This window comes from Microplitis mediator, chromosome 5 (assembly GCF_029852145.1).
Source record: "Microplitis mediator isolate UGA2020A chromosome 5, iyMicMedi2.1, whole genome shotgun sequence".
In the NCBI taxonomy this organism is placed as follows: domain Eukaryota; kingdom Metazoa; phylum Arthropoda; class Insecta; order Hymenoptera; family Braconidae; genus Microplitis; species Microplitis mediator.
The window spans coordinates 18,858,027-18,878,704 of record NC_079973.1 but is presented as its reverse complement, the minus strand read 5'-3'; the positions used below and the strand labels follow the sequence as shown (position 1 = coordinate 18,878,704).

Below are 20,678 nucleotides of genomic sequence, written 5' to 3'. Positions count from 1 at the left end.
GCGGTCCTGTTAAGTTCCATTAAATTATTAAGGTTTTAATAAAAATTAAACTCCCCAACATTAATGTCATAAATATTATTCTTTTTAAATTAAATATTCCAACCCTATCTATTAATCTACTGCAGTATCTCATACATTTAATCAAGTAAAAAAAGTAAAATGGTATAGACAACTAAAAAAGAAAAATTTATAAAATAAAAACTATAGCAAAAATGTCAATGCACAAAGTAATTTTAGTATAGAAAGCTGGGATGTTATGAGTGACAATTATAGATCAGATAAAACTTTGTAAGATAATAATTCTCTTTATGAGGAAATAGCTGCATTGCGTGTAAGACCAGGAACTATTCATCATCAAATTATATTTTATACTAGTAAATATATAATGTATTTATAGATATTTATATATAGAATATCTTACAATGTTTATCATTAAATAATTTGAAATAACCTTGTTTAATTTTGAAACAATAACAATCATTACGATTTGCAATCAATGTAAGAAATACATTTTTCATAAATAACTAAAAATAAACAAGCTGCGCATTATAAATTATAACGTAATAAATTGTGTAAATAGAGTGAATTAATTGATTCATTATTGGACGAGATAAAAGGCAGAATTTTCTTTGAAACACTAATTTAGTTCGTTGCAGTTGTGTTCTAAGAAACAAATTAGTGTTAAGACGCATACTCATTTTGCACTCTGGTAATACACGTGACGATGCAGCATATGAGAAATCTGACATACACAGGACCTTAAAGACCTTAATTTTATAAGTAGGGGAGGAAGGGGGGGGGAAGTACTTAAGGAAATTTTAAGTATTCGGGGGCTCAAATACGTTAAATCTTTTTTTTCTAATGATATTCAAAGTAAATAGAAAAAATTTTCATTATTTGCGGACAAAATGGGGTACCCCTTAAAAAAAGTGAAAAACAAAAAATTTCTGGATATTAAATAAATTCAATTAAATTTAATTTTCTCGTAAGTAATTTAGATAAAGAAAAATTACATTTCACATAATTATTGAATGCAAAAGAGGAAAAAAAATTTTAATAGTTTTTATCATAAAAAAAAAGTTTAACATTTTTCTACTGACACTCGATGTTTAAAAAAGTTTAGCGAAAAAAATAAAAAATAATGCCCGTTTATATTTACAAAAGTGAATTTGGAATATTTAAAAAATTTTTTTTTTTTATAAAATTTGGGGAGTACCCCGTTTTGCCCACCCTACCTCGCCCCCTATATATTTTAAAAATACATTTACCATCATATATGTTAACATTTTTTGTTCGATAGCACCTTCGTTTAAATGCTAATACTGCTCAATTTAACTCGTTATAATATTTTTTTGATGCCTCAGGATTCCGTTCTTCAGTCAAGTCTTTTCTATTTATAAATATATATATAAATATAAATATATGAGTGGTTCCTAGCCTGGTGCTATTTACACGTCGATGACCCGTTAAAAATTCTTGATAATTGAAAGAGGACCGCCGGTTCAGGAGACCACCGTGACTTGAAAAAATGCAAATGCAATAAAATACTTAATATATATCCGAACAATAGATTTACCAAGTTATCAAAAAATAAATTGAATATTAAGTGTTGATTATTTTATTTTAACGTCTCCGGAGCTGAAAATATTTAAAGATATTTTGCGATGGGAAATGAAAATGAAAGTAAAAAAATTGTCGTGTAAATTAGACCGTGGATTTTTAACAAGACGAAGAGAGGTTAAATGTGACGGGTTTAAATGTATTTTTGGTTAATAAATATACAAGGACGCGAGCCCTTTTGCTATGGCCGTCGGGTGCTGGGTTTATAACACAGAGAACACGGCCCCAGGGCTATTCCCTCTATATGCTAATGCATAAAGCTACCGATATACTCCTTTACGCCTTCACCTATATACTCTCACAATAACTACATGGGTGCAGTTTATTTTTTTATCAATATTTTATTTTTTTAATTTTCGATTATTAGCAATCGATTAGATTTTTTTTTAATTTTAATATTTTACACTCCTTTTACATAAATTATTTTTTTATACTGCCTTATTAAAATATATTATATTTTTATTTTAAAAATGACATTTCATTAAGAATAAAATTTTTTGTTAAACTTTAATTAAAATATTAAAAAAATTTATTTATTATTTAATTAAGGAGGGTAAAATTTGTTAAGTTTTTTATGAATTTAATAAAATATTAAATAATATTTATTAAATATTATTATTATTATTGAATCTCGAATTCCTAGTGTGGAATGTTGACGATTTTATTGTCGGTGTTTTAGAAGAATTAATCCGGGATGAGGTAATAAATATATAGCTAGTATATATATATTTATATTTATTTGAGAGATTATAATAAAACACATGCCGGGCGATAGGTTGGACACTCGGGCGCTAATTTGCCGCAGAATTTTATGTACCACTAAATTATCTCATGCAAATGCACAGCCGCTTCCGTCTCACCCTCCATATGTTTTAAATATATATCCTTCTTTCTGTGTTTAGCTTCCATTCACTACTCAAACCTAAAACTTACACAACCAACGCATAGCCGTCTAAAAGTTATCTGAGAAACACTGGTACCATTACCTTACTGCTTATATATATACATATATATATACACATAGTTAGTTAATACTTCTCGTGCTCAGTACGCTCTAGAGAACCATATTCTGCACAAGATTTATATCGCTCTCATTATCCTAATGAAGACGTAACACGTGGAAAAAAAAAATCTAAAATTGTTTTACTGGGAGTAGTATTAGTCGTCGTTCGTCGCACTCGTATATTTACTCGTTCACTATAACGAGATATTACTTTGAAGTCATTTTTCCAAAGGAATTTTTTGAACACCAATCAGCTAATAAATTCAAGTATTTTAATTTTTAAATGCCCTCATTTATATTTTTTCATTTCTCTTTATATTTTAAACTCGAACTTTAATTACTTACACATTTTTTTTTTTTTTTTTTTTTTTCAATTAAACATGTGTCTATACTGTAAAAAATCGGGAGTGAATTCAGAGTGATTACGGATTTTATTTAAATTCAAATTTCCTCCGTCATTCGGGATTTCGGAGTTCTTAAAAAAAAAATCACTCCGCATATGAAGTAAATAGGGAGGATGTCTTTTCAGCGGAGTGATTTCAAAGTGGTCTGGATTTTATCTAAATCCACATTTACTTCGAACCGTAGTTTCAATATTAAAATAAACTCATTTTTTGAGTAAATTTCACTCCAAATTCACTCTGGATTTAATTCGCGTTCACTCGAAAATTCTTTTACCGTGTATAGAGCAAGCATTAAATAAATAAAAAAAAAATATATATAAAAATACATAATTCTTATTTAATTAATATATTTAATATTTAAAAAAAATATCTAAAGTTCATTAACAAGAAAAAATTAATTGCAATCAAGTAAAAATAAATAATCAATGACTATGTAATATTCGATTAATTAATATAAATTCTAATATGCATGATAACCAATCATCTATAGATACATCGATCGATACGTCAAGCCTCGTATGAACGAGTTAATGAAAACGCGACTGCGAGCGAAAAAAATAAATAATATATAAAACAAAAAAAAAAGGTATATTTCTAACGACTTATAAGCGGCGAGTACTCTGGTAATAATAAAGAGTGAAAGGGAGAGACAAGGGTGTAACCACGTTAACTGGCAAGGAGTTATAGCGGTCAGTAAGTAAAATAACCCGCTTAATATTCAACGTTTGCCAGGGCGACAGATTTACGAGTGCTAATGAATTGGCAGGCTTGTTCTCTCTCCTACATATTTATATATATGTAGTATAGTCCCAACTCTATATACAACAAAGTTTATTTTACTCTCATTCTGCTCTTATAGCTCCCGGTCTTATCAGAATTTCCCACGTCGAAGTACGCATGCTCAGAAAAAAAAGAATAGATGTATACAAAGAACTGTTTAAATTAAAAGTCGGATGAAAAATAGTACAGGAATAAGCTGCTGATGGTGAGAGAAGAGTAGAAAGCTCGTCGTCGATTAGAAGAATAGCGGCGCCCGAGATGAAATGACTGAATAAATCTCGTGAGCTCCCGTTGGCCTGGGGCCATGCGGCAAAATTCACTCGGGATATACTTAGGATGACGACTAAAGCCGTTGTTTTGGTAACGCACTGCACACTCATCATCAACAGAGTCTTTTGCAGCATCAACTGATAAAAAGACCTGAGGATGAATTAAGAATTGCTTCTGCTAGTCCAGCTTCTTTTCGTTCTTTTCTTTTTGTTCTTGGTCTTGTTCTTGTTCATCATCTTCTTGTTCTGTATATTCAGTGTGTAGTGTTTCAGCTCTCACGATGGATTTAATTAAAAAAGATAATTTAGAAGAAGGGTAACAGGTAGCCGCGTTTCATGGTGGGAACTAACAGCGTCGATCCGATGGCCAACACTACTGCCGCACTGATCCGCTCGGCTTATATTCTATATACTCTCTTTTTTAAAAAGGTGTATTGGTGTTGATGCAGACTAGCCCCCGGGGTCACTCTCTCATGAATAACGTTATTAATCCCAGTAACTACCAGTTTTAAAATCCACTTTCAAGAAATTCGGGTGTCCTTCGTCTTTTCTTAGAACTTTTTTTCTGCTAAAAATTTTCATTTTCTGATCATGTGTGCACTGCAAAAAACTATACACATACATTTATCTATATCCACCTATATCTACACTGCAAACAATCGGAAGTGAATTCGGAGTGATATCGGATTTTATTTCAATCCGAATTCACTCCGTCACTCGAAAGAGTAAAGGCAGAGTTTGCTTTTCCAGCGGAGTAATTTTGAAAAACTGCATGGTAAGAAATGCATGGCGTTCAACACCATGCTGGTATGGTCTCAAGACAGATACTAAAACAGTATGTGAAATATTCCACGACCGTACTGTAACGAGTCCCAGAAGTATGACATTATTTACTATACTGTATAGTACAAGAGCTATTGTATTGCTCACACGTATGCATAGCAGGCACGACGAAACAGCATGGCCTAGGTTGATCTGCCAGAAGCCTTGTGGATACGGCAACGCAGTATGGGCCTGACGGCCATACTGACATTTCGGTGTCCGCGACAACTATCGCCAATGTTACTATTCCCGCAATGGTCGAATCATCTATGCATACAATTTTACAACCTATAAAAATCTTCGATACCATACAGTATAGTGTTCACGCTCATACTGGCATAGTGACATCCGCAAAATATTTCTTACCGTGTGGATTTTATTTAAATCCGCATTCACTCCGATTCGGAGTTTTAATATTAAAATAAACTCCCCTTCGGAGTAAATTTCACTCCAATGGGATTGAATAAATAAACAGTCATCCGCTCTGCATTCACTCCGGATTTAATCCGCGTTCACTCCGCAGATTTTTTATGTTATACATCAAGTAAATCTTTGAACTTACACTAGACATCCGATGTTAACTTGTTAGATATATATTTATAATGTTTGATGTTTATATATAACATATATGTGTATCTAAGTGCACTACACTTTATAACCTTGCCTGGTCACTCGACATCCTCGCCAAAGTCATTAACGTTGAGCGACGGCTGGTGCAGAGGACGAAGAGAGCGTACGGTATTTATAAACTCATACACTTTGCAATCGCTCTGGCAATTATCTTTCACGAAAGAAAGTAAAACACGAAATAAATAACATAAAAAAAAAATTTTAACTTGAAGGAAGAAGATGTGATAAAAAAGTTATAAAAAAATGTCGAGCCTGTTGACGAGTACATCGAAGCCGGCTCATCGATACATGTACAACTAATATATGTGTTAATATACATTATATATATTCTTAGTATGGTGAGATTCTCGATAGGTTTTACGTGCATAAGCGAGCTGATAAACAAATAATTAGTATTAAAATTACCCGCATATATTTTATCAGTTAATAAGGAAAAAACTCCACATTGTTGTTAAAAATCTTAAGTATTCAGTTTATTTTAATTATCAACTACTAATGGGATTTTTTTTCTGTTAAAGCATTAATTACTGTGTAATTATATGATATTTTATTTTAAACATTTATTGACAATTCAAGTGAAAATATTCTCAATCAAATTTTTACTTAAATCTTCCCTACCAGAAATTAGAAAGCGATAAATTGTCCTCACAAATAAAATTAAGGGATTAAACATAAAAATAAAATAATTCAAAAAATGATTTCTTGAGTTGCGCATACAATTGACTGAGTAGATTCGTAACGGCGCAGGTGAATCCAATCAAAAGCTCGCCCAGCTCTACGGCAGGTGCTTCGATCCCTTTATCTCCTCACTCTTTTTCACCTCCTTCACCTCCGTCTTTTTTTCTCATCATCATCTACATCTCCCTCAATTCATATATATTTTTAATTTCAAGAACAAAAAAAAAAAAAAATACAGTCTACGTACAGCTAATTTCTGTTCGCCATAAAACATTCTTACATCTCCTTGCAATCTACGCGTTTTTTTAATTTTTATAATTCCTCAAGTGCATGATATACTGTGTTCACCATGCGTCGAGATCAATTTACAGCCGAGCGCGTCCTTTTGTAGACTCGCAAGACTCGCATTAGCGTTATGAAGATACAAGCAAAAGGGTGTGACGACTTGTGGACATAGCGTGTAGATTATAAATTTTATATACTCTATACACACTCTTTTACAACATACTCGCTCGTATCACGAAAGCCACAATAATAAAAAGCTATAGCCAACTGCATGCCGTCAGATACTATATACCACAGTTTAATATATATGTATATTGTTAAATATAAATGAACATCAAAGAATAAAGTCAGCCAGTGATAGTGAAAACGATTAATACTTTTCCGTTTAGCAATTTTTACGAAAGACACGTCAGCTGTGGTTTGCCACTACAACCTACCTATCAGGGTTCTACTAAACTTACCTTCTAGTTTTCCACCTTGTTCGCACCCTCACACGCTGTCCATCGAGCTGTCAGTCGTGTCGTGTATTCTATCAAGTAAAGAGGGAGTGAAGAGTGCTTTACTATATATATAATTCTAAACCATACCCTGTACTATACACGACAAGCTTATACTATTTCTCCATCACATTTATACTTTACATTGCTGGTAGTCTTTTCATCACCAGCTGTCACTTTACGTGTTTGTGGTAACCCGACGTTTGCCCACCGATGCCAACACTTTATCCTGTCTTCTTTATTACTGTTTCAATTATATTTATAATCATATATATTTTCATAAAATAACTTATTCTAACAGCGGTAACAAAAGCAGCAGTAGCAGAAAAATCTAGAAAGACAAAAGCAAGTCAATTTTAAGCTCTTCTTTTAATAAATGAAAAACATATTTTAAGATATGAAAACACATTTGGTTTTGACTTGCTTTTGACTAAGTTGTCTTATTTAGTACCGATTTACCCCAACTAAATTAAATTGAAGTCATGTTGTCTTGGATTTGAATTAAATTTTTAAGTTAAAAAAGTCCAATGCAAGTCAAAAAAGTCAAAACCCAGTTATCTTTTTGACCCGGGACTGTGCGGAAAAGAGATAAGGATAATATTGAATACATGTGTGTTTTTTCGTTAACTTTTTAGCATCAGTTTAACGACGTTATCGTGGATACCATTTTGTTGGTTCGATAGCTGATACGAAAAGTCGCGTGAGCGGGAAAAAAACATGGTCTGGTTGCGGCATTGATTAAAAGAGCAAGCACATTAAATTTTTAGAATTATTAAATATGAAAAAAAAATAAAGTTTGGTTAGATAATGAGACAAGAGAGAAAGATAGTATTATTAATTGACTAATTCTCCAGTTGTATGGCAGTTATTTAATTTTGAAGGTCTAGCTGGGCCTAGCTCATAGCAAACTCTAGCTAAAAATCTTATACACCAGCATTCTCTTTAGGCGTATCCGCTTTACTTGCTGGTCGGTAGGTTTCTCAGAAGGCAAAAAGACGCGACTACGTGTGATGTATCTAGAAGCGAGAAGGACAGACGAGTAGTTTTCTGATGGTTTTAATTTATGCGCGGCATCGCCCTCAGGCGTTATTATTAGTCCTAGTCGGTCTCTCTATGATGGGCGTGACGTCACGCGGCTCTTTCTATACTCAATATTCAGTTCTACTGCTGTGCTGAGACAAAAGATTCCGAACGGCACGTTTTCCAACATTAGTTTTCTTTAAACCCTGCCGCCAACAGATTTAAAATTATCTAATCCATTTGCATATTTTTAGCATTAATTAAAACTTCAATTCATTCATGAATTAGTTTACTGTTATTCACGGTACTAATTTAGCGATATCGTAATTCCCATCAAATTAAAAAAAAAGTTACGTGTTCATTTTTAAAATTAGCAAACATCGTGTTTAACTTCATCATGTTCTACTTGATGCTTCAAAGTAAGAATATGAAGTAAAAAAATTACTTTAATCATTTTTATGAAGATCACAGATGCAGCAAAAGTGAAACTCAATAATAAGAAATGTTTGCGTGTCTATACGCAGTTGTGATTCATAAGCGTTATAATACATACTACATTGTAGTCAGTAATTGACGTGTGCTCATCAACCATCAACGAGATAAGAAAAGTTGAGTGGAACAATCAAGCAACCAGAGAATTGCGAATTAAATAACCAGAGAAAAGTTAACGGCGACTTTGAGGCGGCCAAGTAATCATATAATTCTTTTAGCACAAGTTGATCGGCGCCATAGATCTTCAGCCGCGTTAGTAAACATTAGTGAACTATCAGGTTCTTTAGTAACTGGAACAAAGAACAACGGCTTTTCGCTCTTTTTAAAATAATTACAAGCCGCACTCATCATAGTCCGATTAACGTACACTCGATACGTCGTAAATTTGGCGGTAATTTAAATAATTCTTTGATAAATGTAGAGTCAAATTACTCGAACCATCAATATCATCAGCATTCAATCATCACCTTCGCCACCCACTTATCTACGTACTGAACTTTGAGCTTTGAAATCACTCACCGGATCTAGAGCCAATTATTCATATGTCCAACTGGAGTAGCATTGACTAGATTTATTGGGCAGCCTTCTCACTCTCGCTCTTTATCCTGGCCATGCCGAACAATTCGTCGACACAGAGGGCCAGAGAATTCGTCGTTGAGGGGTGGATCTAGCTCCTCGATAGCTAATTGAGAGATGTCGTTGTCTCCGGAGGGCACGTCGTATTGTAGTAGTTCGACTGGATCAATACCTACCCTACCTATAACCTACGACCGAGCTTGAAGAGGGCGTGGTTCTCGTACACCATCAGCGGAGATACGTTGAACGTCGTATGCGCTTTCCTATCCTCATCGTGCTTGTTTCACCCTATTCCCTGTCGTCAACCCCAATAGGGTGACTTTCGCTTCTTTACATCCAGTCATTTCAAGCTATACTATTTGAGTTTTGTTGAGTTGTAACACATATATTTTCCTTAAACAAAGAAACTTGATCCTGCTCAAGTTCTCTTTAGTGTTTAAACTTTTTATGTAATCAAAATAATGATAATAAAATTTAAATAACTATAAAAACAAACTGAAAATTATATTTATAGTTTTTGTGATAAATGACATAACATGTAACGAATTATAAAAACTGGTGAATGGAAGATGAGATGATGATGAAGAGCTGATGCTTTTTGTAACCTCATTTCGTTTGTACCATTCTCAGGTTGGGGTTGTGGGTTTACATGATGATGAGAGTGTCCGAAGGTAACTTAACGTGTATTCGTATGTGTGGTGTGTGCATGTGAGTGTGTATGTGTGTTTGTGTGGATGGTTGGATCCGCGTGGGGGGCGTGTCGCCTCGATGGCGCCGGCTACTAATGGCCGCGGGCCGCCAGACTTTAATTTCCTGCTGCTTCCGCGCGGACCCTTTGGCTTTCTACTGTACCTTTCTGTCCGAATATACTACACTCGACGGGTTTCCTCTATAGGTATCTCTCTTCAGCTCTAACTTATCGCGCAGCCTCTGGTCCATTACTATATACATCACGGAATCACAGTTGCCCTTGTTCTTTCTTATATACCAGGATCACGGCATCAACACACACCGTGACTTTGGTGTAGGTTCTCTCATCCTCATCTAGCTCTTTAGGGTACTTTCTCGCTTGCTCTGATCAGTCTCGTTGCTTTTGCCGGCTCATTTTACCTTCGCTGTAGTAATAATAGTCGTGGCAGTAGTAGTAGTAGTAGACAACCTCGCCTCCGTTATGTTTCTACCGATGCGACCAAGTCCAGGAGCCAGAGAGAATAAGAGAACATCAGCAGTAGAATGATTTGCATGAAACTGGGCTTGATGAGACCGCTCGATTTGCCTCCGGCCTCATTACCTTCCGAAACTGTCGTAGGGATGATGAGCTTTAACTTATTCGTAATTTTTTCTTCGTTTAGTATCTCTCGGTTACCATCCGTTGTTATAGTCATCTTTCATCTCATTGAGTTTTGTTATTATTATTATTGTTAGTAGCATCCATAGCCATGATCGTATGAAAAAATTTAACCAAATTTATGAAACGTTAAATTTGATAATCGAATATGAGTAATTTGAAATTGTGAAACCCTCTATTTTGATAATAGCGTATTCGTAACTTTTAGTTTAAGAATTTTATTTTTTTCGTATGAAGCCTGATGTACTTTTTTTTTTTATTAGCGTTTTTGGTAAAGGTTAAGCTTCGGTGAATTAACATAAATGTATAGATTGATTTGGATGTAGCTGACTGTTCTACACATGATTACTTTTCAGCGAGTCGATTTCCAAGAGCTAGTTTACTATTAGTCTATATAACGTATAACAGTTCTTCTCTAGACTAGCACACACCAATTTAGTGTCATTATATAGGTGAGGTTTTTTTTGGCTCGTTGCACTTGTTCTGATACGTTTTTACTCATTGCTTTTTAAATCTTTTTTTTTCGATTATACAACTATCGTCGACAGAACGGAAGCGACAACTTATTTCAAGATCGACAATTTAGACGACGTGATTACGGATAGCGGATCTATGGTTGAGCTTTAACCGCTCGTTTTACCGGTTTTAATATTAACCTCATTTTTCGTCACGGATGTTGAAATTAGGATTAGTATAAACCAGGAAATCAGGACTATATACATACATATGTGTGTAATTTAATAGTAAATAAATATATGTGTATATAAAATTTATTATATAATAAAAGAAAATAGTGAACGATGATGTATACTAATGTGAATATAATTTCTGATGTTACAGGAACATCCCGGGCTTCGTGGCACCCCACTGGCGATGCTCGCTGCACAATGTAACAAATTGAGCAACAAGAGCCCTCCGCCTTTGGCGGATGCCGCAGTGGGGAAAGGTTTTCATCCATGGAAAAAGAGCCCGCAGAGCAGCGGGAGTTCACCGCAACACCCTGGAGGCGGCGGTTGCACCACAACAGGAGTCACCCAAAGGCCAACAGCGACTAGCAGCGCAGGAAGCACCGGCGGCGGAGGTGGCGGCGGCGGGTATGCGAGAGCACCAGTCACATCTTGTGCATCCACGGCACCCCAGTATGGTAGCGACTTGTACTTTCCGGGCACGGCGTCAGCACAACCAGCCAGTGACCCGCACCACCACCAGAGCAGTCTCCTCGGCAAAGTCGAGGGGGCAACGCTTGGTTCAGTATACGGAAGACATCCGTATGAATCATGGCCATTCAATACAATGCCTGGTGCAACTCATGGTGGTATAAAAGCCAGTGATGGCTGGTGGGACGTACACGGTGCCGCAACAGGAGGTTGGCTCGACGTAAGCGGTACCGTTGGCGTTCACGCTCAAATGGCAAATTATTCAGCAGACTACTCAACCAGTCTTGCTTTGGCTGGCAATCATTTACTCACATCTGCCACCACAGCCAGTCACAATCTACTACAAGATACGTACAAGTCAATGCTACCTGGTGGTCCACCTGGTTTTGGGCTGCACGCACATCACGCAGCGGCAACCGGCGCCGGGGGCGCCGGCAGTCCTCAAGGTGGCGCTGGTGCAGTAACACAAGCACCTTCGCCACGCTCGCAAAGACGATACACCGGCAGAGCAACCTGTGACTGCCCGAATTGCCAGGAAGCTGAGAGACTCGGTCCCGCCGGTGTCCACCTAAGGAAGAAGAACATCCACAGCTGTCATATACCTGGTTGCGGCAAGGTCTACGGGAAGACATCACATCTGAAGGCCCACTTACGGTGGCACACTGGTGAGCGACCGTTTGTTTGCAACTGGCTTTTCTGTGGCAAGCGGTTCACACGTTCGGATGAGTTGCAGCGGCACCTTCGAACCCACACCGGAGAAAAGAGATTCGCCTGTCCGGTCTGCAACAAGCGGTTCATGCGCAGCGACCATCTCGCGAAGCACGTCAAGACCCACAGCAGCAGCAGCAGCAGCAGCGGCAGCAAGGGCAAGGGGGGAGCGGGGAGCTCCTCAGCCGAGTCCTGCTCAGACAGCGAGGACAACGGGAGCCAGCAGAGTCCCACTTCCAACAGCAGCACCACCTCGGTGGTGGTACCGGGAGTGGGCCAGGTAGTTCAATCACAGGGGGGTCCACAACAACAACCGCCGGGCTCTCAGCAGCAGCAACAGCAGCAGGGCCTGGCGGTGGTGGGACCCCAGGTGGGTCAGGACGCCAACGTCACCTCCCAGACCACCACCGGTCACCAACAACCAACAGCTCCCATGACCCCAATGCAGATGACACCTCCACCCTTGACCCCACACCATCCCCACCACCCGCATCTCCCGCCACTAATGCATCATCCTCATCATCACGCAACCTCTGTAACAGCGGCAGTGCATCATCATCCGCACGCGGGGATGAGCATGCACTGAGCCCGGTGGGGCCCGGAGCCGGTGGCTGCAATAACGGTACCACAACGGCCCTGGGCTCCCCATTATCCTACCCACTCAACCTAAACCTCATGCACCAGCAACACCACACTGTCAATGTCCTCACACATCACCAAATCAATCAACACCACTTACAACAGCAACAGCAACAACAACAGCAACAACAACAACAACAACAACAACAAGCTCAACAACGCCACAATCACTACCAACAACAACAACAGCAACAACAACAACAACAACAACGTCAAAACAACTCTTACACTCTTACACAGAATCCCGGCACTCCTCAGACCCCTTCCCCTGCATCTCCAGCACCTGTACATAATATCTAAGTATCCTACATACACTATTCTAATATAATAAAATAATAATAATAATAATATAAATAATGCACTTTAATCACAAAATACTTATCGCCATTGCTGGCACGTCCCTATGCACACGTCTTTGTTTATTAATTAATTGTTCTAATTGTAAATATTATACATAGCGCGTGAAAGAAAATAATATTATATTTATAGTGATATAATATTGTATAAAGACACACACGGTATTTAGAAAACTTAAAAAGTTATAAATTTAAATATTACATATTATTATATATTTAAAATCTAAAGTAAATGCAAAAGTACATATATATAGTTGTACAATAATTGTCATTGTCGATATGATATACGTGTTCGGTCGATTCGACGCGAATGTATAATTAATTAAATACACATATATTTATATAAATCATAACACTATATAAATATATATGTATATAATATAAATATAAATATATAAATACATATAAAAGTATATAACGCGTCGAGGGTCGATCTTCGATGGGCTCTCGACCGGGTGGACGGTTTATAAAATAATTTTTGTTAGACGAATTTTAATTTCGTATATTAGACTCCCCGTTGTTGTCATATTTCAGATGAACGTGGAATTTGTACTCGGATGGAGCTTCATATCACGCCCACCCGTATATAAATCTAAAAAGTATCTTACAATTATTATTATTATTATTATTAATTAATTAATTATTATTATTATTAGTTAACTATTATGGATTATTGATTATTATTATTATTAATTATTGATTAATGAATTAAATAATTATTATTGAAGTATTATAGATGATTATGAAAATTCATTTGAGAGAGACAAAAAAAAATAAATGATGCTTTTTGTGAGTACGAATCGAGCTTTTATCATTATTTCGATCACGTGTTTCCCACCATTATCATCGTACATCAATCCCTAAATTTTTCCGGAACTCGTGATGCATTGATATTAATAAATTATCTTTTCTACTATCCACGCTTTTACACACACACACACACACACGTAGACTTACACATAAACTCATGTAACGAATTCGCGGGTGAACAATAAGCATAAAAAAAGCAAATAAAGAAAATAAGTGGAAGAGAAACGAAAAGAGGGGGAGCTTTTGCGGTGGTTAATATCACATGGGCCGTTAGCTTCTGAACTCTACGAGCCATGAAATGTCCCATCATAACATAAGCCCCCTTTCATTTCCCATGATGCAACTTGTCTTCCCCTTTCAATTTACCCTAAACTTTTTCTTTTTTTTACTCCACTGGTACTGGGATCTCGGATCTGGGATATCATGACACGACCGTGAATCTAACATACGCTAACTGGGTGATGACTCTACTTTTTAACTCGTAAAAAAATTCATTGTAAGATTGACTAAAAGCTTGAAAATATGAAAAGCATCTCAAGATTCATTTGCAAAGTAAAAATACTTATAAACTTGAGTACTTAATTTTAAAAAAAATTTATTTTAATACACTGTAAAAAAAGCGGTGTTAAAACGAAATAACTCCGGTGTAGACGTTGTAATTTGGCGGTGTTGAATCGGTGTAAGAAAAATAAATTCCACGCATAGAAATTAGAAGAAAAAAATATAAAAATTTATTTTCAAAAAATGAATCAGTGAATATTGACTGATTTATTTTTAGAGACTACGCCGGTGGCAGTGTTGAAATTTAACACCGAAAATTTTAACACCTACACCGCCTGGACTTATCCCATTTTTTACAATGTATTTTTACTTGGGCTTAAATCGTTACTCTGATTAATTTTATTATTTATCTATCAGTTTAAATTAAAAAAAAAAAAAAAAAATTTGTCGATCGCTAAATAGTGTTCAGTCACGGTGACTTTATTCTATCACTCTTTTACTAATCATTCTCACTATTAAATTTCGATTATTATTATGATGATAATGATGATAATGATTATAGATAGATTCAGTGAGGCTTAAACTAAATAATATTTCTAACTCGGCATTATTAGTGGGGATGACTTGGCTCTCAGCACAACTCTATCTCATAATCTCCTCTTCTTTATTTTTCTGATCCGCTCAAAAGCTTCCCGACACGTTAATCCGATGCTCCAAAAATCCCACATGTAAATATATTTATAACTACATTGCATCTCGAGAACAGTTACACACCACTTCCGCAATAAATAATACTTTTCATAGCCATTAATTTAATTAGCAAATAAATAATATATATAATAATAGTTATATAATAAATTTTATTCTAAGACTTATTTTTATTTTATCAATAATTTATTAATTACTTTATTATTTTTTTTAAGTTTTAAATTATTTAGGAATTTTTATTAATTTAGGAAATTGGAAATGGTTGTAATGGACGCATTCTTCTGTCATATCATGCATGGATTGTATTTCTTCAGGGATTCGGATCAATATGCCAGAGATTACAGAATAAGATCATTATGCAAAGCAGCAGTAGCAGTTTGGAGGTTTTAAGCGACTGAGGGGTCGCGCCGCAACTACTCGCGGGGGGTGCGGTTAATGTCGAGCAGCTCGCTAGGCAGGGTGCCCATTCGGTGATTTAACTCAGGAGGGTGAACACGTTTGTTATTCAATTTGCAGCCCCATGCGCACTACATCGTACCAGCCACTGTTCGTCATATAAATATATATATATATAGATATATATAATGCACATCAGAGTCTACAACTAACTGCGAGCTGTGAGTCTGTGTCGTTTTCGCATCGCACTCCTGATATTATTACCCCTCACTGGTTTTAAATCATCTACCATCACTCTTATTCACCTTTCATTCTTTTCCTCTCTTTAACTTTTTTTTTCACTTGTCAAAATAAAAAACTGAGCTTGCTGTTTATTATTTTTTTTTGTCTTTCAGCTCCTGTTAATTCTCACACTTTTAAATTTAATTCAATTAACTAAAAGCTTATAAAATAAATTTATAATATAGTTAATTAAAATCCAAAATTTATTTAAAAAATAAATTTTCAAAATTCATTTTTAATAAATACTACACAGAAAAAAAGGATTTCTTGGCGCAAGAAATATTTTGCAGTATGAATTGAAGACAAAAATTTTTTTAGGACAAGAAAAAATTTCTTGGCGCGAAGAATTTTTTCTCGATTAAAAAAAGTTTTGTTTTCAATTTATAATTCAAAAAATTTCTTGGAGCAATTGAAAATTTTCTTTGGGCGAGTTAAAATTTTTTGCGCCAAAAAATCCTTTCTTCTGTTGTGACAAATTACTTTCATTTAAAATTGGATAAAATAAATAAAAACTAAAAAATTTTTGAATTGTGATGGTAAATATAAAAAAATTTATTTATATTTGTTGGTTTTAGAAAAAAGTAAAAAGTGAGAATCACAGCCACTAACTAGTTACCGCAGATAGACTTTTAAAAGTTAACGAGAGATATATAAAAGATACGAATGAATGAGTAAAACTAAAAAGACGTGGGTGGCGTTTGAGTTGTGTTGTGTATCCTATCCTATTCAAGGCTGTGTAATATTATGAGGATTTGTGTGTATGAGGAGTGTGTGATGTCGGCGTGTGACAAAGCGCATACGTGTACCGCAGGATCGCCACACGATGATGAAAGACCCTTGGGTATAGTTAACAAACCCTACAACACTCTTCTGGGGATATATATCTTTCATACCCCACATCTCACGATATACACTCCGAATACTTAGCTCTCATTTTACCAAAGTCGTACCGACACCGCATGCCTTTTTTATTAACTCGCCTCTTTTCTAACATTTCCCATCTCTTTCTCCCTCTCATATCAAGATATCACACTCTCACTTTCAATACTCATCTAATTTCTGGCACAGGTCCTCTTTCTCGCACAAACCGACAGAGGAAACTAATTTTAATTTTATTTTTTATTTATTTTTTTTCGCTTACGTATTTTTCTTACGCCACCCGAGTGACCCAGATAATCTGCTTACCGGATACAAATGTCAGGAACAATTCTTATTTATTACCATTGTTTTGAAAACCATACCTACCATTAAAACAAAAAATAATTTATAAAATGTAAAAGAAAAAAAATCCTTTACGGTGAAGAGTACATTAAATTTTTAACTAAATTAATTTACGTGCAAGGTATTATTATGTCAACCCTTTTATTTTTTTTTTAATAGAATATGAAAAAATTTAACTGCAGCCATAGGTATTGAATTTAACGAGTAGGTACAAACTATTTTGATGATACAGGATGTACGGTTATGAGGGTTAAACAACCCCTGTGTTTTAATTTTTCGTCATCAGTAACGGCTGTCTAAATACATTAGACAAGCTTAATTTTTTTTTTTTTTTCGTAAATATCTTAAAGATGTTTACCGTAGAAGAAGGTAAAAATATTTTATTAGTGTCCTATTAGAATTTTTGAGTTGTTTTTTACTAAAAATTTGTTTACAGTTAATATTTGTTGATGTAGTTTGTTAAATAACATGCATTTTTATGAGAACCCTAGCATAAAATAGCTTCGTAGTTCACAAAAAAAAAATAATTTTTCAGTAACAGTACAACAGAATACTCGAAAACATAAAAAAATATATTTTTTTGGTACTTATCATAAAATTGAAACAACAATTTTAACGAAAATAAATAAAATTCTGAGTATACTTGAATTTTAGAAGTATTTAAATTTTTAGAAAAGTTGCAATCGATGGAAAAATTCATTTTTACATACATGAAAGAAAAATAATTTTGCAACAATAACTATGTTGGCTCAGGAAACTACTAGCAGTTCGTCGCGTGTTTTTTTCTCTGCATGGGTACACGGTAATTTCTTCATAAATAATAGTAAAAACGACTACATATGTAAATGATATTTCACTGTGTTAAGTAACAATAAATAAGCAAAATGGTAATTTTACAGATGAAATAAATTTTAGTATATTAATGAAATATTTATATAAACTGTAATAATTTTCTGAAATTAATATTATATCAAAATATCCTTATAATAGTTTGTACTCAACTATTAATGACAATATTTATTCGACTATAATTCATTATTTTTGCATTAATTATAGAATAATTGTCATATTTTCAAGAAATAATTATATTTTCACAAAGTCACTGTAATGAATTTAAATTTTTTATAATCTTTACTAATTGTAAAATTTATTGTTATAAGTCATAGCGAATTATATTTTATTTTTGTTCAAATTAAATTGTATAATATTTGACGTCAACTAAAAATGTCTGCCATAAGACAGAGAAATGTTTAGATAATATTTTTCAAAAATCACGTAATAAATCATACATCGATAGGATGATATCTATTGTACACTTAATTTCTCTTAGTAAAGTCGAGTATTTATAACTCTAAAATTTTTGGTAAAATTTAATACTAACATCTCATGTACATTTTTTTTAAATGTCAGCAATTTTTTTAAAACCGTACGTCATAAATATTAATCATTATTTCATAAATAAAATTTTGATCTTTTTAATTAAAACAAAGGAAGAGGCTTGAATTTGAGATTTTATCCTCTGGACTACTCCAGGCTACTTTGAAACAAAATTTTAGTCATATCTTTCTACTCTCTTAAAATGAGTCAGTGAAAAATTCTCCAATTAGTGAATATTCACTGCACTAATAGCCCCAAATCTATCATTAATTTAATCAGCGATATACTTAGGACTGATTCGCAATAAATATTCATTGATTTGCAGTACGTTCGACTGATTCATTTTAAGAGAGCAGTTTCGTAACACATTTTTCCTACCCGGGCCGAAAAATTTGAACTGTTTTAAATCAAATAAAAATTTTAAGTTATTTCTACTTAATTTGACTGTTTATTTGTATTTAATTAACATGTGAAATTTAATCTAGTTTCGCTGGTATTATTCCTTACTTAGACTTTTTTTAAAATAATTTTTGATCTGGTTTTAGTCACGTCTAGATCTAAATCAAACTTTTTTCTTATAATAAATCGCCTTCTTATATTTTTATCCAAACTAAAATCCGACTTTTACTGCCTATTATTTTTATTAGTCTGTTTTTGATCGTCTTTAGACTAAAAACATCTTGAAATTTTTATAAAAATTTAAAGACAGTCCAATTAGTCCAAATATTATCTAAGACTAAAATCAGAATTTTTTTGACCCGGGTATAAAGAAAAAAAAATTGCCGTAAAAATTTATTAATAAATAAATACCCAACTTTAGTTGACCCGATAGTATTTTCAACCCTATTATTTACAAAAATAAAAATTAATAGAATTTGTATTTACAAGATAGCATCTGTCTGATAATTTGATATACTTATTAAAGGTATATCTTTATATATAAAATACATAAATAAAATATATATTTTGTATACTCAATGTCTCACGTGCAGTAAATTAACATTACAAATATAGTCAGTTAGTTTTCTCTCGTTAGTATATAATAAGAAAAACAACTAAAAGTTGTCGTCAACTGACACGCGTAAAGCAAATACAAACGATGAGTCTGGCACACGCGTCCTGTTACCAAAGTGCCGCCCTCAAAAAGTTTGCTTAGGAGTTAGAGGATTCAGCTGAGTTTGTATAGGCCTACTTATGTTAACTAATATAACTAAACTATATATTTTACTTGGCATACATATTAGACTCGGATAGTATAGGATACTTGGGTGGACCACAAGCTTAAGTCCTGTATGGAGATGAGTAAAGGCGGCTTCATCACAGACGAAGATCAGTATAAGGAAGCCAACAGCCAAGTGATCTGATGCCTGCCCGCACTTGAACCATTCTTACCACTCTCGACTCTTGACTCTCCACTCTGGATAAGTATACCTACCACACACAGCCATGGATATTCTGTATACTGATGCTGATCCACTTGGAAATGGAGTATAATTTAAAGCAAACGAGCAGATGAAGAACGAGGACTCGCGTAAATTATCATTCCGATTAGCAGAAGCTCAAGTGTCTAGTTTACAATCTCTTATGACATCTCAGTTATTTTTTTAACTGATGCATCAACTTAATTTTGTAATGATCCTTTTACTGTAACTAAATAAAAACAGTATGAATTATTTAACACGATTAATTACTGTGTCATTTTAATACATAATTTATTGTTGGTTTGATTAATTTCTTTAGTAAGTAATTATAGCTGATAAGATAATGTTTAAGTTTATCTACAGTTGTATCATGTGGATAAAAAATGTCATTAGGTTAGAAAATAATTAATCGAGGGAACATTATATGCTGAGGATAGCGAGCTGAAGAATTCTAACCAGGCTAATGGCCATCCAACACCGTAAATGACAACCCGGTGGTCTTAATTCTATAGACGTACTCGAGTGACTGGTCAGTGGTGTAACACAAAGCTGATATCATTACTGCCACTAGAAACTAATTGATGATCGTTAAGGGTCATTAAAGTATCTGGTTGTTCACATACACGTCGCATGGGAGAGGGTCACATCCCTTGGTGACTAAATTATACTCACTCGCCC

At 34.5% G+C, this 20,678-nt stretch overlaps 1 protein-coding gene across 2 annotated transcripts in view; it reads left to right on the top strand.

The window, feature by feature from the left end:
- LOC130669119 (transcription factor Sp8-like) overlaps positions 1–20,252 on the top strand; it is a 40,828-nt gene extending 20,576 nt beyond the window's left edge. For both annotated transcript variants that reach the window (XM_057471835.1, XM_057471836.1), the window contains exons 2-3: positions 11,265–12,246; positions 12,315–20,252. In XM_057471835.1, coding sequence (XP_057327818.1) covers positions 11,265–12,246; positions 12,315–13,228 — 1,896 coding nt within the window. In that variant the 3' untranslated portion in view covers positions 13,229–20,252. The remainder of the gene's footprint in view (positions 1–11,264; positions 12,247–12,314) is intronic.
- Positions 20,253–20,678: the final 426 nt, after the last annotated feature.